This window comes from Vanacampus margaritifer, chromosome 9 (genome assembly GCF_051991255.1).
Source record: "Vanacampus margaritifer isolate UIUO_Vmar chromosome 9, RoL_Vmar_1.0, whole genome shotgun sequence".
Classification (NCBI taxonomy): Eukaryota; Metazoa; Chordata; class Actinopteri; order Syngnathiformes; family Syngnathidae; genus Vanacampus; species Vanacampus margaritifer.
In genome coordinates, this window is record NC_135440.1 from 7991056 (window position 1) to 8016095 (window position 25040).

At 40.0% G+C, this 25040-nt stretch overlaps 1 protein-coding gene across 3 annotated transcripts in view; it reads left to right on the plus strand.

The window, feature by feature from the left end:
- The window catches only part of me1 (malic enzyme 1, NADP(+)-dependent, cytosolic), an 86641-nt gene that overhangs the window by 43499 nt on the left and 18102 nt on the right, over nucleotides 1–25040 (plus strand). For all 3 annotated transcript variants that reach the window (XR_013295319.1, XM_077575616.1, XM_077575617.1), the window contains exons 4-5: nucleotides 14391–14466; nucleotides 18621–18782. Coding sequence is in view for 2 of the 3 variants with exons in the window: in XM_077575616.1 (XP_077431742.1) it covers nucleotides 14391–14466; nucleotides 18621–18782 (238 nt within the window). In the remaining variant the exon portion in view is untranslated. The remainder of the gene's footprint in view (nucleotides 1–14390; nucleotides 14467–18620; nucleotides 18783–25040) is intronic.

The window sequence follows — 25040 nt, forward strand, 5'->3', positions numbered from 1 at the left end:
TCTGTAGAGAAGGCCAAAGGTCACGCGCTATTAAGTGTGAAAACACGGTAGATTCTCTGATCTTTTGATGGGGTGGAGGGAGAAAGGCGTACATTCACATATCAGAAGATTAGCGGACATGCTTACTTTGATAGGTTTACACAATGTTTACTGGTGCACATTAATCTTTTTTAGTCACAGTTTTTTTTTCCTCACCCAAAAAGCATGTTGTGTATATTGACTGACAACTGGCCATCTTTACTGGTGATTAATGATCAATTTCAGTGAATCCCGTGTCAGTGTCTGTCTTGAGAAGTACTTCAATGGAATACTCAATAAACTGATAAACCCCTCTAAAGTAAGTTAGGCTCCCTCGGTTCATGACATAAGTCCAGTATGCTTGGCTAGGTGAACCGCCATGCACCCTCGACCTTGCCGGGAGGTTGTAGAGCTAATCCACTTTTCCATGGCCAGGACGAGAACCACACTCCTCCTATTGAATCTAAGATTCAGCTTCCCAATGGACCTTCCTCTACAGCACCCCTGAATAGACCTTACCTGGGTGGCTGAGGAGTGTGATCAATTGGAACACGACCCTGGTCACCAATCTAGAGGCACTGTCTGCAGCATCTTGTGTTTAGTTCCTTCCAACTAACACACTGTAGTCAGAGGTGGCAAACCCAGGTCCAAAAAGTAAAAACCCTGCCACAGTTTGGCTTTAGCCCCTGATGGCTAGCTCCCAAGAAGGTAAACGAGCACCACGGGAGCTAGCTAGCTAGCACCTGAAAGTAAAACCCTGCCACAGTTAAAGCCTGATGCTATTTAGCTAGCTAGCTCCCTAGTAGGTAAACGAGCCCCAGGTGCTAGCTAGCTAGGGAGCTAGCTATCACCTAGGGCTAAAGCCAAATTGTGGCAGGGTTTTTACTTTCTCGACTTGGATTTGCTACCTCTGTCTGTAGTGTTTTGTTTTTTTCAACCAACCTAATGAAAGGCAAGAGCTGAAACTGCTACCACTGAAGTGGCGCCTACAGGCTGATCAAGCCTTCCACTCTTGCACATTATGAGCTTTAGTGTTGTGATCACATCATACAGGCCCACACACTGTGATACAGTTACAGGTATTAGGTACAAGTAGGATTAGTTCACATTTAAGAAATGACCTGTATCAACCCTGCAGATAATAACTCCACAGCAAGTAAATGGCATGAACAACGGCAAGGAATAATGATCACTACTGATCGCTTACATTTTTTTTTTTGTCTACAATGTCAGAATTTTGCCGGATTCAAGGGAATGTTTTGGTGAATTGCTGAGGAGAAAACTAGTTTGGAATTAGGCTGTTTTCATAAGACACTCAGTTATAATTTGAGATTGATTCCTAGTTGGACTTGAGGTTACACCAGTCTTTTCAAATGGCATTAAGGATTCAGTTTTTCCTCTTTTTTTTCATAAATGATTGTATTTTCGTGATCTATTGTGTAAAGACGTATGGTAGGTAGTGGTACTGTGTTTTTACCTGCTGCTTGTTAATTTTCATGACCTGCAGTACAATGGCATTGGCTGCACAGTAAGACTTGAATTTGGCTCCTTTAAGAAGAAATTCACTTCGTTCCATTTGGGCTTCAAAAGGCAAACATACACAGTATTGGTTTTGGATGTTACAGTGGTGTTCCATCCATTCTCTTGCTTTTTTTCTTCTTTTTCTTCTATAAAAAAATCTGGTGTTGCAATACAGAGGATAAAAGTTCAGCATAGGAAATTAATCACACTTTTACAAATTAACAGAATGTGTAAAGTGTACTTAGAAGAGTGTTGCAAACAACTCTGCTAAATTAAATTGAAGGATTAAAAAAATTGTAATTTTATAAATTGAGGCTTCAATACCATGAAAAATCAAGCTCTTTTTTCTGCTCTCAATTGCTGTGGGCGTGGCCACTGGATGCTCTAAAACCACACCCTCCTCAACCAGAGAGTCGTCGCAAGGCTTTTCACACCACGGATAAGAGGTGCTAGCCACCAGCTAGCTCTCAAGCTAACAGGCTGCCTGTGGCTCACTTGACCACGGCGTTACCTCCTCGCTTAGTGCTGTGTAGGTCCACTTAACAGTGCCACTTCTGAGAAAGTAAACGGTGGCACATGTTATAGGTTATGTCCACCAGCACCCGGAAGCATTTACAATCTCGCCAGTGATAGACGAATTGGTTACCGGTTAGCTTTCTGTTCCATTCAAAATGAATAGACAAAAAAATTAAATTAAACGTGGCGTACTGTAGTGAAAAATAGCTTAATGCTATATGTCCACAAAATGTGACCATGTAGTTCTCAGTCTTTTTACATTGTCAGTGGTCATCTTCATGTATAATGTATTAAGAAACCAATCTCTGAATGCACTTTACAGGGTCTTTATGAAATGTGCTATGTAAAATACCCACATTTTTCAAATGTAAACTAAATTATGTTTAGCGTTCAGAAATAATTGTAAAAATTTTTGGGGGGTATGGGTTTTATTTAATTAAATTTTTTAAACATCTGCTGTTTTTCCTCACAGCTTTTTCTGGCAAAAACTGGCCACCTGTTTTATTTCCCAATTCTGCACTGAAAATATGATTTACTGATCTTGTTGAGACATTGATTTGACACTCCATTTGAATCACCCAGCTTTGCTCTCCCCCCCGTAAAATAACCCCAAAGATGTTGTCCAAGCTATACATATAGGCCAGCTGAGGTCAGACAAGTTGGAAAGGCTTCATGTTCTGTAATGACTGAATGTGATTTTCCCCCAAGTACTTTTTAGCAAATCAAAATCTGTTTACAGGCGATGCTGTGGCTTGCACATTTCAAATATAAAAGCTGCCAAGGCATCCTCCAATCAAACACTACATTAGTACGAGGATGTCTCTTGATTTCACAGGATCAGGGGTCAACCTCTGAAAGTGAGCGATAAAAATTTGTGTTACGTGAAGTGTTGGGTGGAACAGCACCAATGTTGTTCTTTGGCTCACTGTTATTTTTCCCCTCAGTTAGTGCTGCTTTAGCTAAATGCAAAATGAAATTTAATTGTATTGCCAGTATGTCTTTATTTCAGCTGTCAAAGTTGAAATGAGTGAATGCTTTTTAGTTGCCAAAGCAGATGTTGGAGAGGTTACAAAACGAGTAAATTTGTACAGTCTCAATGGACTCAATTCTTCCGGCAGGTTGGACTTGAACTATTCTCATTCTTTTGTACTTTTTAAAAAACACATGCTTGTATAATGTGCTGCTCTCTTCTCTACTTGAAAATGGAAAATACATCACCCCCCCCAGTTCTTCCAAGTCTATCTACTCTTTGGGAACACAGGTTTTAAAATTATATGCAATTTATTGTTTGGTTTATACAATTTCAAATATCACTTTGAAATTAAACTGGGTTAATGATACTTAATTCAGTCTCACATGTCATTGTTGTATTGTTGTAATTGTATTCTCTTTTCCATTTTACACAACATCTCAACTTCATTGGAGTCGGATTTTGTATATCAATTTTAGCATAATAATAGCAAAATCTTCTGGTCTATGTTGATAATGATACTTTTTCATCACTAGTATTACCATATAACATATGGTTTTAGTATATCACAGCAGATTGCCGGCTATGACTACATGAAATTCAAGGTTTCTGTCATTTTTTTTTAATATAGGTAATCTATACTGTGTCTGGTTCTTGCTTTTCATGCCCCCTTCACTTAATCTCATTATTCTCATATTGTGTGGTTCACTTAAGCATAGCTGTGAACACAATGTATTCTTAAAACAAACAGTGCAGATATGATTCTAACAGTTGCCTTTGATTTTGCGGTAAGTTTGAACCCCATTCAAAAAGTCACTGGCAGCGTGAAGACATTTTTATTGGTTAAAAACACAAATGAAAAAGAAACCTGGTTCCACCGGGCTGAAACTCATCTAATAACCAGCTGGGTTCATCGGGCTTGTGGCTGAGATTTCTTTAGCAGTGCCTTCCTCTCCTGGAATAATCCATTTCCTGCTGTTTCTTGCCTGCTGAGTTATGTAAGGCTGGCTGAAAACATAAACTGGAAATCCACACCCGTAGCCTGGCCTGGTGAAGTTTTCGATTTCACGCCGCCATCCATGGTTGATGTCCATCTTTGAAATTCCAGAACCTCACACTCTGGTTCCTGTTTTCTTCATCTTCAGGATGGGATGAGGGTGGCGGATTTTTTTGTGAGGTTGGGGAGTGGGTTAAATTACATTTTTGCCACAGTGTTCGAGTAGACGTGATGAAAGACTGATAAATCTGGGCAAACTGTGTGCTTTATGACCTCAAACACCCTTGAGTTTCCGCTCTGCTTGGGCAGGGAAGATATGCTGCTGTGTGGAAGATTGGGCTGATTTCAGTAGGCTGCGGTGGAATGAGGGGCTTTAACTGGTTCTCACTTGTGTAAAAAGGGGCTGATTCAGGAAATGTGTTGAGTGCTGGGATGGAAAAACCTCAGTGTGGGCACACCAAAAAGGGTGGGAGGCAGAAAAGAAGAGTGCATTGTCTTGGGAGGGTTGGACACTGGGTGGCGGGTGTGAAAGAGAACTGTCGGGAACGAAAATTCCTCCCAGCCACATTTCATGTTAAAGCGATGAGAGGAGAGTGTTGGATAGAAGTTACTTGGTCAAGTTGCTTCTTCTATCTTAAATTCTGCAAAAGTGTTTTTGTGTTAAGGAAATGTTGCGTAATTATGAACCACATAATTGTGTTTGTTTTTTGTTACAATCACATTTTCCATTTTAACTGGTCAGATATGTATGTCAGGTCACGTTGTGACATTAATGTGTGCATGAACTGGCCCTCACCAGAACCTTTTTTCATCCACTGAGTTCTACTCTCAACTGTTTGGTCATTTGCTTGGGTACTTAGTGGCACACAGCACTCTTGAGTGTGCCAAAGCATTCTCAATTTTTTATTCCAAAGGTCTGTAGACTTGAAAATCAATGTCTCGCATGCAGACCACAGTACTTGTCTGGTTTCCCTGATCCATTTCCAAGGGAAATGACGGGTAAGGGCAAAACTACTTTCTCTCAGATTACATGGAAAGATTTCGTTTAGCATAAAAATGAGAACTTTCTTCAGCATATTCTGCATAGATTTTTTCCATTACAGTGTTGAATACTACTTGTGAAAGGAAACAAGAGTTGAACTGAATTGTTTCATTGCTCAAGTATTACGCTGCTGGTCGTCTTTGCAGCTTGTGGTCGTAACCTCATCCCATTTAATTGTCTGCTTCATCTGTTCTAGTTCTTGATTGTACTTCATGTTGTCATGGAATTCAGGCAGACGTCATTCAAAAAGATGGATGTTATACAATTTGATTTGATTGCTCATTAAATGGACAAGTAGTGATTTCCTACAGTCCCGGACTGTTCTGTTTTTTGTTTGTTTTTAACCTGCAGGGTATGATGTGTCCTTTTCGTTTAAAAAATATTCCAGGGTCGCCACAGTGAATCGTCCTCTTCCATCTCTCCCTGCCCTCTCCCTGCCTTGTAGACTTCAACTCAGTGTCTGCAAGTATTTCCTCACCATACCTCACCAAATCTCCTCTTTAGTCTACCTCTTGGGCTCTCCACGTCCAGCATCCCTTTACCAATATCATTGTGTCAATCTGTCCCTTTTCTGCTCATCCAAACCATCTCAATTGAGTTTGTGTGACAGTGTTTACATGTTGAGCTATGGAAGCTTACACAACTGTCGCTTGATGTAAGCATGATGTATGATGATGTTAAAACAACTGTGCTGAGGTCATGCGAGTTAGTGCCTGAGACATATCGGGAAAAAAAATGTAAAAAACTGTTTACCAAAAATAATTTTAAGGAGAACAATGTAAGCGTAGTGTCCAACGCAGCCATATTTAGCTGACAATGCTCTTTAATTCAAGCAAACCTTAAAATAGTATTAGTCTTCTTTTGAGTGCCATTTTCAAGCTATCAAAGTTGTAGATGAGAACATTTCAAAGACAAAAATATTTTGCGGGTTCCCTGGTGTCCCCTATTGTGGCCAGCCTTTCTTTGCATGGAGTATCTGGAAGGAGATGGCTCCGAACTCATTTAAGGAAACAGCGCCAAGTCATTGGTAAAGATAAGTAGATGGCACATGGGTTAAAATAATTAGCCAATAGGTGCTAGGATTCACCCATCTTATTTACTCAGTAAACAGACCCTTGACTCTTTGGGTTAGATACAAATTGACCCACAATGACATCTGTTTTGATCTTTTATAACTTGTGTAAAAGTGTGTGGTGTAGTCTGAGCTCTGATCAGTTGTTATGACTTTAGGGCATGTATCTTCTAATGGCGGACTGCGGTCCGAGTCAAGACCAAGTCAAGGTTTCATGTGGAACCCACAGTCAATTGCTGTGAAGTAATGGAAGTACATTTTGTCTCACTGTCATGGACTGTGTAGCTTACGGCAGCTCTTGTGATCCAGTGACCAAATGAGCCAATCAAACCGTTTACTGCGGGATTGAAGACATGACAAGACAAAGTTGACTCAGAAAACACTGTTTGTAAGAATGAACAGATAGTACTATTCTTCTAGAAGCCAGCTAAAAAACATTTGTGTCTCATATTTTGCTCGACCATAGCTTTGACAAAACATTAAGGAACACTTCTTAATGAAACACAAGCTTCAGACCAAAACTTACAGGATACCAAACTGAGAGCCAGTACACCAGATCTCCACGACTAACAACCCAACGAAGATTTGGATGTTGGGGCAATATTTGTCACTCCCAGACAGGATCTCACAAACTAACACAGGTAAGACGAAAAAAATAAAGATAAGATTGTGAGCCTCTTTGGGGGAAGAAAAAAAAGTAAGTTCTGTGACTTGCGCATTTAAAAGACATGTGAGCCTTCAATGCAACAGGTGATTCACAGGCAACCAGCTTTGACCATCACTTTTTTCTCCTATAAACTCAGACGGGACTGTTGTACAGGACTCCCACTTATTTCTAATTACGGTGGTTTGTGTGACCAAAGTTGGTGAGTTTATGTATTTGGAACCTAACAGCTGTAAACTTTTAAACGTCCAGTGAAGCAGACCACAGTTCGAACACGCAGTCAAAACACAATTATTAGTTACAAATTATGGCACATAGTAAAATGTGGTTCTTTATTGCATTCCAACAATGTTATGTGTGGTCACTTGAATGTGTTCTCGTGAAAACAAATGACATTACCTGTGAAACGTGTTACTGGAAAGAAAATGCTTTTTATCCTGTGGCTATTCTTTCAACCTTCCAACTATAATATTAATTCCAGCATCCCAGCAGCGGGTCTGGCAGTCAAATCTCATGTGTTAATTTTGGAGTGGTACTCCAAACAGGTTTTGAAAAGCTACACAAGGTCGTTCTCATCATGCAATTTTAAAATTGTGTTTCTCTCTCTTTTTTTTATTATTTATTCCGTGTTTCATACTGTGCAAGCGACCACATCTTTAAGAACATTGAGGAAAGTACAATGGTCATTTGTGTGCGTTTGTCTTCATGTGGCCTACCTCACTGCAGTTCATGCATCTCAAGGAAGGCTCACAAGCTTGCATAATCAATGTTGTCAATTTTTTTATGGTAATATATACCGAGTCAACAGCATATGGCAAGTTTTAATGTGTGAGTAATCATCTTATATTGCCGGTTTTCTTGGCCCAGTGACAACACCAGCTGGCGTGTGGCGGACGAAACAGAAATCTTTTTGGAATTAATTAAAGAAGCGAATATTCATGTTATTTTAGATGGAAAACAGCAAAGAAACTCTACGGTTTATCAAGAATTACAAAAAGCAAACTCATACGACGTCATCACACGCACAGTCGCTTCCTGTTCTTCTTCTTCTTTTAAATTACTGGTGGATCACATCTCTACCTACCTACAGCGGCAGTCCCCTCTCAATATCCGCAAAAGAAAAACAGATGAAAACAGGCATAAATCGCATGTCCGTTTTGCGCATTTTCAGTACATTCGCTTAAAAAATTTAAAGCAATTCGATGGAAACCTGACTACTCTATCTTGAAAATAAGACAGTCCTCTACACAATTTATATTCATGTATATACCACAATGGGATTAAGTACTCCATTTTTTTGTCCAAAGTATAATTTCTTATTCTGCCCTATAAAAAGATTACTCTCTTAACTGGCTTTCAAGTTTACCCAATTGTTTGGCATGATGGTGGTTTTGAATAGTAAATATAATTTATTATGACTAAAGACAGATTTTTAAGATGTCTCATCCTTAACTATTATTGACTTATTCTATTATATAACTCTTTTTTTTTTTTTTAAATAACTGTTTATAACTTTTCAAGTAGTCGTGTTATGGCTGTTTTGGGTTAGGTCAGTGGGTCAGGACTTGGTTGTCTTGTTATGATGTTGTCAATTGTTTATGTAGTTACTATGTCCATAATGATGACAATGTAGTCAGTTGCTATGTGCCTATATTAATCCTGAGTTTGTCTAGCCACACTTATTTTTATCATGTCACTTTCTTCTGCCATACAGTATAGAATTGTGCATTTCCCTATTGAGAGTTACTGATTGATACCTTTGTCAGTAAGTCAAGATTCCTTTAGCTGAAGTTTTCTCTCAGCAGGTTGAGCTTTCTTCCATGCAAACTGTCTTCAATGTTTTCTGCATCCAGTTCTGCTTGCTGTGGTTACTTTGTACTTTTTGAGTTCTGCATCCAACCCACGCAAGGTTCTTTCTTGGTCAAGTTTTCTGTCAAGTGTTTTCTTCTAGGCCAGGGGTGCCCAAGTCTGTTCCTCGAGAGCTCCTATCCAGCCTGTTTTCCATGTTTCTCTCCACCAACACACCTGATTCATGATCAGGGTCGCTATCAGGCTTCTGCAAAGCTTGCTGCTGAGCTGATCATTGGATGCAACACATGGAAAACAGGCTAGACAGGGGCTCACGTGGACCAGACTTGGGCACCTCTGTTCTAGGCCATTTGAAACCACCACTGCTCTCTGTTGTTAATTTGTATTTTGTACCTCACGAGACAAGTCAAAGTGTAAGTTAGCTATATTTCCGTTACAAATTCATCAGTCTTGTGAGGGCATGTCTTGTGCACAGCACTCTTCAGGTGTTCCCCACAGAGTTTTAATTGGATTCAGAGCCGGGCTCTGGCAAGGCTTTATCCTTCTTCTGTGTCAGTGCTGTGAATGTGTCGAAAGGTGAAATTCCTCTTTTCTTTTGGAACAGATGCCTATGTTTTGAAGCCAATTTTTTTGTGGTATTTGGATCAGTTCATAATTCCCTCCACCTTGACTAAAACAGCAGTTTGGTCCATCTGAAGAAAAGCAGTGTGCCTTACTATGTTGTCTTTGCAACCAACATACTTCTTAATACACATGTCTTCCTTCATTTATAGGATATTTGTTGGATTTGTTTCATTTTGGGTGTTTGGATGTGTAGAAAGAAAACGCTTACGTTCTCACCCAACTCCATAGTCATTAAATATGAAGCGTATGAAACGTGTTGTCACACGAATCTAACCTTTTTCAGGGTTCAAAGAAGACCAAAAATCTCAAGCGTATGATCTTGACCTCTACACTATTGTCCCAGCCTAAATCTTCATTGTGTCAGCTCAACTTTATGTGGCTCACTAATGATAAAGATTAAGGTAAAGCGTTGAGGCTGAAGATTGGTGACTGGTTGTGTTTAGTCTGGACACGGGTCAAAGCCTGGAGGCCGTCTTCTTGATGGGGCTCAAAGTGTTTGGGGTCACAGTGTGAAGCAGCTTTTCCACACTCTGCAGTGGGTTTTTGTGCCGGGCTGCAGGTCAGCAGCAGTGCTGTTTCATGTCATCAGGTTGTTTTCGTTTCCCTCTGTTCTCGCCACGCTTACAGGAAAACCAGACATGGCAGCTCATTGCTTTGTGGTCCTCCTTTTATCTAGAAAATGAGGCAGCGATTTCACTAGCAGCTGTCTGACAAATACAATATATTTTAATAAATAATAATGCATCGGATTTATATAGCGCTTCTCTAGACACTCAAAGACGCTTTACAATGGAATGGATACATTATTCATGCACTCATACTCTGGTGGTAGTAAGCTACTTTAGTAGCCACAGTTGCCCTGGGGCAGGCTGACGGAAGCAAGGCTGCTAGTGTGCGCCCTACGGCCCCTCCGACCACCACCAAACATTCACACCTTCCATACACCAGTGTGAGTAGCACTGGAGGCAATGTGTGTGAAGTGTCTTGCCCAAGGACACAACAACACATGACTTGGGGAGAGCAGGGATCAAACAGCCAACCTTCTGGTTACTGAGCGACTGTCTCTAGACCCAGAGCCACGGCCGCCACTACAATACAACAGATTTGTCCAGCAAACAATACATTGACTAAAATGCAAGGTCGTGCATCATAATCTAGCGCAAAAATTTTTTATACAATTTTAGTGGAGTTATTGTACTTCATTACTCAACCAATGAATAGTCACCTATACCGATGCCAAGTACTGATACCACTTAGGGATGGCCGTGTACCAATACCAGGTATCTGTATTTCAAGATATTGGTTTGCCCGCCCTCTTGTGGCCATTTTATGATCAGGAACTAGAAAGTAGAAGAATAGAGGTCCGTCACGAGTACTGATATCTTGAAATAAGGCCTGTTATTGGCCCCATACAGATACCTCATATCGATACTTGCCCATCCCTACTATGAAGTTTTATGCTGCATTCGAGGATGGTCGGAAGTCGGATTTATCCAAGTTGTTTTTTCCCAGTTCCGACCTGAAAGCATTCGAGGTGAAAGTAAACAACCAAAATGGCGGATAGTGATAAAAAAATATATATTTTAGTCCTCAGATCTCATTTTGACCTCCAGCAAACTAGGCTTTTCACAATTTTGCTTCATTTATTGTTTTTTATCTTATTTCATAAGCATTCCATACAGTTCAGTAGTGCACCGTATAATTTCATGCAATGAGATAGTGGCATACTGTCACGTACATTGTGTTACGTGAAGTTATGTTGAATATTTATGAATGAAGAAAGCTATCTAGTTTTATACTCAAGTAAATTGTGTTTTACCATTCACGGTCTGTGTTTCCAAAGGGGTCGCCATTGTAGAGTGACGTCACTTGTAGTCCGTCGGTGAAGTCGCGGTCCCCCACCCCCCACCCCCCAAAGTTCACAAGTGGAATTTCTGAGTTCAGGCGCGCGTTCCCGCACACACTTCCTGGTTTGAACTCGGAAAAGTCCGACTTCCGACCATCCTCGAATGCAGCATTACTCTTAACCCAACTGTAGTTAATTGTGTACTTCCATGACATAATGTTACTTAAAACAGGTTTATGATAGCAAAACGTCCACTCTGAACACCCTGAATGTGAATTACAAACAAAGTTCAAGCAGCCTGCTACAAAGTGACTGGAGTAAAGCGATTGGTTTAATGTTTTCACTGTGTTTGAAGTAAAGCAATTGCTAAATGTTTTGTTTCTATATATATCTTCAAAGATATGATGCACTTCTTAAGTGATTTAATAGCAATGAACACGTACCTCTTTAAGCTCCTTCTAAATATATCTCTAAATGAAGTGTAGACAGGCTACAATGACTTCATTTCACAACGACGCACACGGCTAATGTATAATCTCATCCTCTTTGCCTCACACTCTTTTTATGGGTGTAGGACAAATGGTTTTCGAGTCACACACATCCTCCTTGATTCTATCAGATTTTCTTGCAGCAACAAATATTGCCCTGTACAGAATAGCACCATTTAACACAGTGAAGATGGATTTAAAAGCCAGTGACTCCTGATGTCATGTATTCAATTTCACCTCTTTGCTACCCTTGTAACTTTTGCCAAGAGTTACGTTCTTTTAAGGCCATAAAAAACAGCCCCCGTTGCTCTACTTTGTCAGGGTCAAATGTCACGAGTTCAGCAGTACATTGAAGTGCAGAGGGCCAGAAAATTAGAAATGGATGAGGGATATGTCACCTGAAATGTTTTTGTTAACATTGTCTGACAGAGATTAGGGCTTTCCCGCTTCTCTGCTTGTCTGCTTTGATCATCTCATACAGTTGTTTTGCAACTGTCATATTGTGGGACCAAATTTTCCGTCTCGTTGCTGCTTAAGCTCCTCAAAGTCCTTACTATAGTCCGGCAATGATTCATGTCCTGTTGCAGCAAACAGAAATCCTGAAATGGTGTCTAATTTTATTAACGTGTTATGTTGTATAATGTGCATTCGTCATATTTTTTGTATAGCTGTTACTGTGTTGTGTGTCTTTTGAACTGGCATAGTGAACTAAAATGTTTCATTATGTTATGATACACAAAAAGTAATAATTTTGTTGACGAAAAATTTTCATATTTTTCGCCACAACTTTTTTTTTCAGACGAAAATGAAAAGAAAACTAAAATAGCCATTCATTGAGACAATGACGATAACTAAACTGACAATTTCGTCAATGACTAAAACAAAAACATCACAGTGACGAAAATTCACAAAATCCAATCAGAAGAAGGAATGAAACATGGGTGGGAGAAAAGAACCACTCAGAAACTGGTCACTGCACTTTATTTAATGTTCCAACATGTTTACATTATTTGTGCAACTGTAAGATTAATGTCAGACAATTACACACCTTTTTTTTATTTAGGTGAAAACTATGTTTTAAAATGGCATATTATTGTCAGTTCAACATGTTTCATTGAAACAAAGTTTAATAACGACACCGTTGTGATAAATGTGTCTTGCGTGTTAAAATGTATGCTGATGGAAAACATCGACTAAAATTGCTCCTTATTTCCATCCATTTTCTGAACTGCTTAGCTCTTTGTTTTCATTGACTAAAATTGGATTAAAAGTAACATACAATCAGATGACTAAATTATGACTAACATTTTAATTTATTTTAGTCAAAATAGTGTAACTAAAGCTAAATTAAAATTTCTTGTCAAAATGTACACTGTACACAAACAGGTAACTTTAACAAGACATTTGGTAGACAGACTAATTAGGCTTGTTTTTAACAAGACATTTGGTAGACAGACTAATTAGGTTTGCATAAAAGTTAGTGTGACACAAAATTCAATTCAAATGTTTTTTTTATGTTTTCAGTCTGAGAGAATCCAACATGTCTTTGTGTAAATGTAAATGATCATAATCTGGGAAATGGCTGGCGCCCAGCCCAGGATGTAACTTGTTGCTCACAAATCAGACAAGCGGTATACAATCATTTAAGTCGCACAACTGTGATTAATTGTGTGATCATTATTTTACTGCAGTGCAGGCTGTAGGCCTGTATGAGCTGTTTGAACACAGCTTGTTTTTCTTACCTGATGGCATGGGCAGTTTTCACCTGTCTAAAATACATAATTTAACCCCATTAGATTGGTGAGTAGAGACTGCATCCAGGTTTTCAGATCTACGGCGACTAGTGCAATATAATAAGTAGGTGGCAACAAATTAGTACAAGTCCAGGTGCAAATGAATGTTGTGACCTTGGATAATTGTAGTGAACTGATGCCAAGGATATACAATACATATCCATTTAAACTAAAAACACAACAACAGAATAGCATGCTGTGTTTTCTTTGTTCAATTATTTAGTTACAGTAGGTGGAAAAATATACTGACAGTGTATCTTTCCTCACTCCTAAGATGCCAAATCACATTCATGGGACACAAGTCTTCAAGTCATAGTCCTCTTAAAGTCATATGACAAGTTTTTTTGCTTCTTGGATTTGACATTTCCTACTGTGTACTTTTTCTGGCATTAACCTTAAAAGAGTATTACAAATAGTGACATTTTTACTATTGCTGCCACATGGATGAGATGTCCCATACTATTAACAGATGGGCTTCCTGGGAAGGAAACACGCTATAGCTGGAGCCCACACACAGACTTGATCTCTTTATCCTGGGATTGTCTCGCTGCAGAGGACAGTGAATGCCAGCCAGTAGGAAATGGAATAGGGTGGGGTATATGGTAGGAGGGTGAGGGCAGTGGATGGGGTGTTTGGGGCGATGGGGATGAATGAAACATTTTGGCAGGTTTGGGTACAAAGTAAACTCCTCGCAGTGGCCCAGGGCTATACGTAGGCTCAACAATAAAGTCCATCACACCAAAATGCCTTCAGTATTTCATATACTCTAGTCCTGCTATATGAACTCAAGGCTCTTAAGCAATAACATCTTACCCTCTAAATTAAGGTAACCAGTTTTTCTTTCAAATAACATATAAGCACTTTCAAAGTTATATTGAGCTGTTTTATTGTTACTCACAAAATCATTTTAATGTCCATCTGCTTGTTTGAATGGTTGCAGTTAAATGGGGATTGAAGGATTTTTTATGCTTGTAAAATTATCAACTTAAACATATCAGCAAGTGTTTTGATATCCACTCTTGCATTCCAGGGGTCTATTTATCACTGTCCATGACCGTGGCCACATTGCATCACTACTACGGAACTGGCCAGAGAAAGACGTAAAGGTAATGAATTTATCACTAAAACGGTGCCATTTGTTGTCAGGTGATATTTGCTCATCTTTGATTTCTATTGTTCCACATACAAATAGCTTTCTTTATCTCTGTAATTGAATATCATAATTATAAAAAAGAAAGAAAGAAAGAAAGAAAGTGAAACAGCATAAATGTTATATAAAATGAATGGATGGAATAGTGCAGTTTCAACCCTGGTCCTCGGGGCACACTATCTAGCCTGTTTTCTATGTCTCCCTATTCCAACGCAGGTGATTCCCATGAGAACTCATCAGCAAGCTCCGGAGAAGCCTGATAATGATCCTCACCTGCGTTGGAATAGGGAGATATGGAAAACAGGCTGGATATTGTGCCCTGAGGACCAGGGTTGAGAAACACTGGAATAGTGAATACATTGACTTATTGTTGAACCAAAAAAAGAAACCTTTAAAAGTTGAATTAATTTGATTAATGGCCTCTTTTTTTTGGTCCCAAATCTATAATCAGGTATTGCTTTTACTTTGTACATGGAACAGTGGGCCATAACTGCTTTTGTCATATTTAGTTATCATTCAACTAAAAAGCTACTTTGTGGTTGATGTATATTTGGCATACCAGGTATAGCTGCTGATCTCATCATTCTGATTGAAACTAAATTTATGAGTTGAAGCTAAATGTAGCCACAAAGGGGCACAAGCCAGTGTCTTCTTGTGCCGGTCCCAAGCCCGGATAAATACAGAGGGTTGTGTCATGAAGGGCATCCGACGTAAAAACTTTGGCCAAATCAAACTTGCGAATCAAATATATGACTTCCATACCGGATCGGTCGAGGCCCGGGTTAACAAGGACCGCCATCGGTGCTGTTGACCTACAGCAGAGGTGGGCAATCTCGGTCCTCGAGGGCCGGAGTCCTGCAGGTTTTGTAGGTTTCTCACTTCCAACACAAGCTGATTCCAATCAACAAGATCGTTATCAGGCTTATGCAGAGCTTGCTGATGAGCTGATCATATATCAGCTGTGTTGGAGAAGGGCAACACGCAAAACCTGCAGGACTGCGGCCCTCGATGCCCACCTCTGACCTACAGGGTGCCGGTGGAAACTGGACTACTGTTGGTCAAAGAAGGAGAGGAGGAAGGTGTGTTCATATAAAGAAAGAGAAGAGGAACAAGAGAAGAGTCTAGGACTGAGAGTAGGGACTTTGAATGTTGGAACTATGACAGTAAAAAGGTAGAGAGCTGGTTGACATGATGCAGAGGAGGAAGGTGGACATACTGTGTGTTCAAGAGGCCAGGTGGAAAGGGACCAAAGCTAGAAGTTTAGGAGCAGGGTTCAAGTTATTCTATCATGGTGTAGCTAGGAAGAGAAATGAAGTAGGAGTTATCGTAAAGGAGGAGTTTGTTAGGAACGTCCTGGAGGTAAAAAGAGTGTCAGATAGAGTGACGAGCCTGAAGCTAGGAATCGAAGGTGTGATGATCAATGTTGTTAGTGGGTATGCGCCACATGTAGGATGTGAGCTTGAGGAGAAGGAAAACTTTTGGTTGGACTTTGATGAAATGATGCAGAGCATCCCTAGAAGTGAGAGCGTTGTCATTGGTGTAGACGTCAATGGACATGTTGGTGCAGGAAACAGAGGTGATGAGGAGGTGATGGGCAAGTTTGGTATCCAGGAATGGAACGCAGAAGGACAGATGGTGGTTGACTTTGCAAAAATAATGGAAATAGCTGTCATGAATACTTTCTTCCAGAAGAGGCAGGAACATAGGGTGACCTACAAGCGTGGAGGTAGGAGTACACAGGTAGATCACATCTTGTGTAGACGGTGTAATCTGAGGGAGCTCAGTGACTGCAAAGTTGTGGTAGGTGAGAGTGTAGCCAGACAGCATTGGATGGCTGTGTGTAGGATGACTGTGGTGGTGAGGAAGACAAAGACGGCAAAGGCAGAGCAGAGGACGAAATGGTGGAAGCTGAAAAAGGAAGAGTGTTGTATGACTTTCAGGAAGGAGTTGAGGCTCTGGATGGTCAGGAGGTGCTTCAAAATGACTTGACAACCACAGCAAATGTGATCAGGCAGACAGGTCGGACAGTCATTGGTGTGTCATCTGGAAGGAAAGGAGATAAGGAGATTTGATGGTGGAATGAGGAGGTGCAGAAGTGGATCAGAGAAAGAGGTTAGCTAAGAAGAAGTGGGACACTGAGAGGATTGAGGAAAGTAGACAGGAGTACAGGGAAATGCAGCGTAGGGTGAAATTAGAAGTGGCAAAGGCCAAACAAGGGGCTTACAATAACTTGTATGCTAGGTTGGACAGTAAGGAGGGAGAGACTGATTTATACAGGTTGGCAAGACAAAGAGACAGAGATGGGAAGGACGTACAACAGGTTAGGGTAATAAAGGATAGGGATGGAAGTGTGTTGACAGATGCCAGTAGTGTGATGGGAAGATGGTTAAAGTACTTTGAAGAGTTGATGAATGAGGAAAGTTAGAGAGAACGAAGAGTAGAAGAGGTGAGTGTTGTGGACCAGGAAGTAGCAAAGATTAGTAAGGATGAAGTGAGAAGGGCATTGAAGAGGATGAAGTGTGGAAAGGCACTTGGTCGTGATGATATACCTGTGAAGGTATGGAAGTGTCTGACTGGGTTGCTCAACATGATCTTAGATAGTGACAAGATGCCTAAGGAATGGAGGAAAAGTGTGCTGGTGCCCATTTTTAAGAACAAGGGAGACGTGCAGAGTTGTGGCAACTACAGAGGAATAAAGCTGATGAACCACACAATGAAGCTGTGGGGAATAGTAGTTGAAGCTAGACTGAGGGCAGAGGTAAGCAATTTGTGAGCAGCAGTATGGTTTGCGTGTGCAGGCAACCGTGTCAGGTGTGATGTGTGATAGAAGAGTTTCGGCTAAAATGAGAGGGAAGGTTTATAAAACTGTGGTGAGACCAGCGATGTTGTTTGGTCTGGAGACAGTGCCACTGAGGAAAAGACAGGATGCAAAGCTGGAGGTGGCAGAGATGAAGATGCTGAGGTTCTCTTTGGGAGTGACCAGGATGGATAGAATCTGGAATGAGTACATCAGAGTGACAGCACATGTTAGTGGCTTTGGAGATAAAGTCAGAGAGGCCAGACTGAGATGTTTTGGACATGTCCAGAGGAGAGATAGTGAGTATATTGGCAGAAGGATGCTGAGTTTCCAAATGCCAGGCAGAAGGTTTAGAGCAGAGGTGGGCATCGAGGGCCGGAGTCCTGCAGGTTTTGCATGTTGCCCTTCTCCAACACAGCTGATATATGATCAGCTCATCAGCAAGCTCTGCATAAGCCTGATAACGATACTGTTGATTGGAATCAGCTTGTGTTGAAAGTGAGAAACCTCCAAAACCTGCAGGACTCCGGCCCTCGAGGACCGAGATTGCCCACCTCTGGTTTAGAGGAAGACCAAAGAGGAGGTTTATGGATGTAGTTAAAGAGGACATGAAGGTAGTTGGTGTGAGAGCTGAGGATGCAAAGTACAGGGTTAGAAGGAGGCAACTGATTCGCTGTGGCGACCCCTAAAGGAAAAAGCCGAAAGGAAAAGAAGAATATTCAACTAAAAAGCTATGCAATTGTTAAAAGCAAAGCGCAGTATTTCAAAAGCAGCATAATCCATACATTTATGGATGACACACTGTAGTCAATTTTTAAATGGCTGTTGTGCATGTCAGTCATAAACTCATGAATTTTGTTTCAAGCAGAATGATGAGATCAGCAGTATTCCCGGTATGCCAAATATACATTAACCACCTGTTCAGAGCTGTCAACAGAAGGGCATTTGCTTCATGAGTGACATTCCACTACTCATACAGACCCCACCTTTAACATCTCAGTAGAGAGGGGACAAGAATGAGCCGTGTTAGACCATCAGATGCAGTTGTTTTTGTTTCTTTTTTTCTTCCTTCTTCTTTTCGGAGCAGTGATTCAATTGTCACTTTCACGTGAAGTGCAGAGGGTCAGGAAATGAGTTGTCTTGCATTGTGCATGTGTCTGAATTCGTCTTCTGGGCCAGCTCCTTCTCCAAGCAGAGAGTGCCATCATCCTCAAATTGGCTCTTCAAAAAGCCTTATGACAAAACTTCAACTAACCAATACCAAAAACCAATAAAAACACAGATGCAAGTAAGAATATTTTGATTGTTGACAGGCTGTTTGTGTGACTGACGGTGAGAGGATCTTGGGCCTGGGAGACCTTGGTTGCAATGGGATGGGAATTCCAGTGGGCAAGCTGGCCCTCTACACAGCCTGTGGAGGGGTCCCTCCACAGCAATGCCTGCCTGTCCTGCTTGACGTGGGCACAGACAATGAGGTAAGAGCAGAAGATCAAATGTACCTACAGGTAATACCTTCTACAGAATAGTGTTAATTTCGTCAACGAAAACTAAACAAAAATAATTTCGTCAACACACATTTTTCACCAGACTAAAACTAGACTAGACTAAAGCCTTCATTAATAAACAATAACTGCGACTAAATCAGTAAGCATTTTCATCGACTAATGAAATGTACTTCACCTAATAAAAACTGCTCTAAAATCTATTAGTTCATGAACAAAAACGAGACAAATATATGATTTTGTAAAATCTTGTCTCTGCTAATCTGTCACTGTGACATTGTCATGTGACACACAGTGACACACCCCCTTTCAAATCTGCAGCTAGCAAGTGCAACATGCACAAACATATGGAACAGATAGGATGTGGATTCATGGTGAAAGGTAAAAAAAAATAAAAAAAAGAAGTCAATTATAGCTATAACGTAACATTAATCCAACGGCCTTAACGTTCCAACAATAATGTTATTGCGACTGCTAACTAGTGCATAGCATGGAGCCGTAGTAGCCACTGTAATTGTGTGTGAAGTTGTTTTTCATCAAAAACATGAGAGAATTTTTTATGTGAAATAGATCCAAAAAGGTTCAACATAATACCGCTGACCAAAAAATATATACAGGGGTTAAATGGTTGTTCTGACTAAAACTAGACAAAAACGTTGACAGTTTTTGTTGACTAAAATTAGACGAGTAAAATGATGTTGTCTTGGACTAAAAAAGAAAAGACAAAAAATGCTAGATGTATAGTCGACTAAAAATTGACTAAATAAAAACGGGATGAGGTTGCCTAACCGTGATAAAAACTAACGCATGACTGAAATTGGGCTAAAACTGAGACTAAATTAACACTACTACAGAACAGTGAAACAACTGTTACATTATGGCATCATAATACAAACCTCAATTCCAATTAAATTGGAATGAATAAATAAATAAATAAATAAATAAATGAATAAATAAATGATTTGCAAATTCTTTTCGTTCATGTTTTTTTTTTCAATTATTTTTTCATTTTATTATTGATGTCTGCAAAATGTTTCAAAAAAGCTGGGACAGGGGCAACAAAAGACTGGAAATGTTAAGGAATGCTCAACAACACCTCTTAGGACCATTCCATAGGTGAAGAGGTTAATTGGAAACAGGTGATTGTCATGTTCGGGTAAAAAAGGAGCATCCACGAAAGGCTCAGTTGTTCACTAGCAAGGATGTGTCGGTCGAGGTTCACCACTTTGTGACCATCTGCGTTAGCAATTAGTCCAACATTTTAAGACCAACTTTTCTCAACGCATAATTGCAAGGAATTCAGGGATTTCGCCATCTCTCGTCCATAATATCATCAAAAGACACAGAGACTCTGGGGAAATCTCTGCAACACTGAATAGCCATGACCTTGATCCCTCAGGGGGCACTCCATAAAAAAACGCCATCATATGTAAAGGATATTGCCACATGAGCACCGGAGCACTTCAGAAAACCATTGGCAGGTAACAGTTTGTTGCAACAATTTTAGGTTGAAGAGAAAGCCATATATCAACGCCGCCGGCTTTCTCTAGGCCCAAACTCATCTGAGATGGACTGACGCCAAGTGTGCTGTGGTCTGACAAGTCCACATCAAACAGTTTTTGGATATCATGGACGTCATGTCCTCCGGGCCAAAGAGGAAAAGGATCATCTGGATTGTTATAAGCACAAAGTTCAAAAGCCAGCATCTGTGATGGTACGGGGGGGGGGGGGGGGGGGGGGTGTTAGTGTCCCTGGTACGCGTAAATTGCACATCTGCGAAAGCATCATTAATGCTGAAAGGTACACAGGGGTTTTGGAGCAACAAATTCTGCCATCCAAGCAAAGGGACGTTATTTCAGCAAGACAATGCCAAACCACAGTCTGCATGTGTTGCAACAATGTGACTTTGTAGTATAAGAGTTCGAGTACTAGACTGGCTCCCCATCATGTCTCCCAGTGAAAATGTGTGGCATATTATGAAGTGCAAAATTTGTTCCCATTCTGTCTCCCCCTGTTCGTCATTGTTGTATTGATGTTTCTTGGATGGGTTGGAACTGGGGGGATTGCCCTTTTAGGGATCAATAAAATAATCTGAATCTAATACAGTCATTGAAGGGGACTATAAAAGTACCCATGAAAAAATACAATCAACACTTCCGTAATTTCAAGAAAACGGCACAATTGTCACTGAAATAAGTCAATCATTTTAAAGTACTGATTCATTGAAAAACACCTGATAAAAAATGTTATGTAGCTGTAGATGATAATAATCGTAATTAAACTCCCTCTAAACTGTTCATTCTCATCTCTCTTGTTATTTCATCTCTAATTCACAGGTGTGCTCATATGTAAACGTTTTATGGTTGTGGTTATAGTTTTTTTTTTGTTATCACTCATCTCCACTAAGTGACGTGGCCTCACCTACAAAGTTTGTATCCTTATACAGCCATTGGAAGGAGAGAGGAACATATACACACAAAGTCAAAGGAAAAGGGATAAACCTCTGGGGGAAAAAATATATAACATAACTCAGACAGAGAATTCATTCATACTCTATGCGTAAATTTGAATACTTCGCCATTTTTACTGCAACCGCAAAAGCTACATAATAATTTGTGGCAGAGTTTGCCATTCATTTGATGACTTCAAAGTGCTTTCATAAGCACGAGGGCTACGTTTCAAATCACTTTGACAGTGCATTAAGTGATTTTGTTCAGTAGGAACAATTAGTGTACAATAAAAACACACATTTTACTGTCAAGCACCAATAGTCAATAGTAAACAGCAAGATAAAACAATCCAATGCTACATGCATGAGAAGGACTCTGATATTATGTTGTTTAAAATAAATTGGAACACAAAAAGAATTAAAGTTCAAGCTGTGCCTTATACCATCTGTCAGTTCAATGTTTATCTGATGGGATAAATCACTTAATCCAATTTACCCAGACACGCCTTGCTACACTAAAAAAAAACTATCAACCCCCTAATCTTGCACGTTACCAAGGAAGCAACCCCCTTGAGAGACTTTACTTTGTCACTGATGGTTGCCAGCTGGGAAAGCACATCTCTTGTAGTAGTACCAGCCAGCCAGCAAACAGAGCACGCATGCACCAACAGTCCCTCACCCAAACTGTGGGCAGTCTGGCACGTGTCTGTAACTTTGAACAGACTAAGAATAGTCAGTGTGCATGTCTATATTTACACATCTGTCTGTGTACTGTATCCAGGCGTGGCGACATTAAAGGGTTCTGTGCATGACACATATGAACTGGGCCTGTCAGAAGTTGTCCGTTATTTTGCCAAGACAGACTTCAGATGACTCAGCTGCTGCACTTCAACTCCAATCCCCAAATTTCTAATGTGGTTCAGGAAATAACATATTTCAATATATGAAAGGCTGCAAATGCAAAGAATGTTTAAATAGAAATGTTTGATGCAACAGCTGTGCAAGTGGAAACTATGCCATTTCCAGGCTTTTAACTGCAGTGTCTTTCAGTTGCTGTGTTTATTTCCCCCTGTCCTCTTTAGCACATAATATATATTCTCTAGGGTTTAAGTCTGGGGATTTCCTTGCTCTCAGTTCGAATTGTTCCACTTTATCCCCTGATAAACTTTTGCACTTTTGTTACATCTTTCTTAATTATGGTACGACGTTACCACTACTACATTCACACAAAAAACAAAAACCTCACTATTCCATTACTTTTGAAGCGAATTGTATATGTTTCAATTGCTAACAGTCTCATGTTTTAATAACTTCTGTTTATGGCCCAACAGTATTTTTTTTAGGCTAATCCTGACACCGATTTTTAGCAGAAAAGAAAATGCAGATTACCGATTAATCCCTTTGTGATGCCAGTCAACGGGCATTCCATCGTCCTTGGCCTCGATACCAGCCATTTAAATAAACAGTTTTAAAATTACATATTAACTGTTCATTTTGTTCATAGATATACACACTAGGCTTACATCAGACCAGAATGGGTTGGAAATATGTCTGGAAGACTAAACTATCAAGTGTACTCACATTTATTTGCAACTCCTGCAATTTTTACAGAATGTTTTACAGAGATTAGAATATAGTCTGCCTGGCTGTGGTTGAATTTTCCATTTTTATGTTATGCTTAAGAGATGACAGCCCCAATGAGATATAATTGGCTAAAAGGAAATGCTATATGCGTCTTAAGAGGGGCAGAGTTCCTGCGGAGCCTGGTTTCATTTGGGCCCTAACAGGTTTTAGTCTGCGGGCTAGTAGCAGCTCAAGATGATGATTAAAATGACTGCTATTATAGGATTATACATGTCCTTGAGTGGGTATTGTGGGGCGAGAGGTCTCACTTTCTTTCTCTTTCTCTGTCTATTTGAACAGCAAGGTCAATTATTTTGTTTTTCTATACTGAAGGTATTGGGTTTCAGATTTAAAAAATCTGAATTCCATCTTTTATTTCATGGTATTTACATTTGTAGATGTCTTAAACAACTTAGGACAGACCACCTTTTGTTTGAAGTCATCCACTCAGAAGTATAGGAACATGTCACTTATGGGCGTTTCTAATTGATCAGGTGTTGCCTTTTAGATTGATTGCTTAAACATTAGATACTAGCGCTTGTTCTTTGGCTTTGGGTTTCACTGGTGAAATGGCATTTGCTGTTAAGCAATAATGACGACCAGAGAGCTGCCAATGGAAGAAAAGCAAATCATTTAGAAGCTGAGAGAACAATTTGGAATGACCCAAAAAATAAATAAACTACTGGTGTACTGTGCAACTAGCATCAAACAGGTTGCCCAAGGGAATTAACAGCGGTTGATGACAGAAACATTTTGAGAACTGTGAAGAAACATCCAAAGATGACAGTTGGTGACATTGCTGCCAATCGCCACGAGGCAGGGGGTGGGGGAGTAGCTATCGCAATCCACTGTTGGAACAAGACTTGGAGAGAAGAAATATACCACAAGATGCAAAAGACTCATCAGCAAAAAGAATCAGAAAGCCAGATTGGATTTTGGAAAGTACAGAGATGTGCCACGAAAAACAAAGTTTTATGGACTGATGAGTCCAACATTATCCTCGACCTAAGCGATGGCGAGGCCAAAGTATAGAGAAAGAAAAAGGATCTGCTTATAATCCAAAATACACAAGCTCATCTGTGAAGCATGGTGGAAGTAAAGTCATGGCTTGGGCTTGCATGGCCCACTAGTATTTATTGATGATGTAACTCAAGATGGTATCAGCAGAATCAATTCTAAAATCTACAAAACCATTTTGTCTAGCAATTTACAGAAAAATGCATCCAACTAATTGGGAGAGGCTTCTCATGCATCAAAAATGATGACCCAAAACACACTGCTAACACAACAAAGGACTTCGTCAAGTGGAAAAAGTCAACCATCGAAAAAGTCAACCATTGTACCGTAACCCAATAGAGCATCCCGGATAGGAGACTGAAGGGAGACAAACAAGAACAGAAAAAGGCTGCAGTAAAGGCCTGGAAAAGCATTTCAAATGAAGAATGCAACAGTCTGGTGAAGTCAATGGGTCGCAGGTTTGATGCAGTTATTGCAAAGAAAGGACCATGCCACCAAATATTTAATGTTATTCTCTTTAAGTTAATGTTAATGTCTGTTCCAATACTTTTGCACACTTGAAAGTGAGTGGCTTCAAACAAAAGGTGCTCTTGTTCTGAGTTGATTAACACATCTACATGTAAATACCACAAAATAAAAGCTGGAATTCTGAACTTTTGTGTCATACTCATCTTTTGATCTGAAACCCAAATGTTTTCCGTCCCAATATGGTAAATTTCATATGTTTTCCTGAATAATATTGGTCATTCCAAATGTGTGGGTTGTTAGATTAAGGTCTCTTAATGATTAAATAGGTGACTTGAGCTAGGACGTTGTATCGCTGTGACCTGCTGGGTGCCTTCCTATCTACCTTTACTCTGGGACTAAGACCATCAGGTCACACATCATTTTCACATGGGCTAGGCTGAGCCCAACAGTATAAGAGAAGGAACCATTTTGGACAGATTAGACCTTCTTCTGCATCCAGTGGGAAAGGCTCCACAGCTGTGAACTCAATCTTCCTAGCATCCAATAAATAGTTCAACTGAAATTATGCAGTTTCCTTGTTGTTGTTATTAGTATAGCGAGCATTAAAGATAAAAGAACTAGTGAAAGTTCCCATCAGAACTTTAAAGGCTGTTATTTTTACAAATTATTGACCA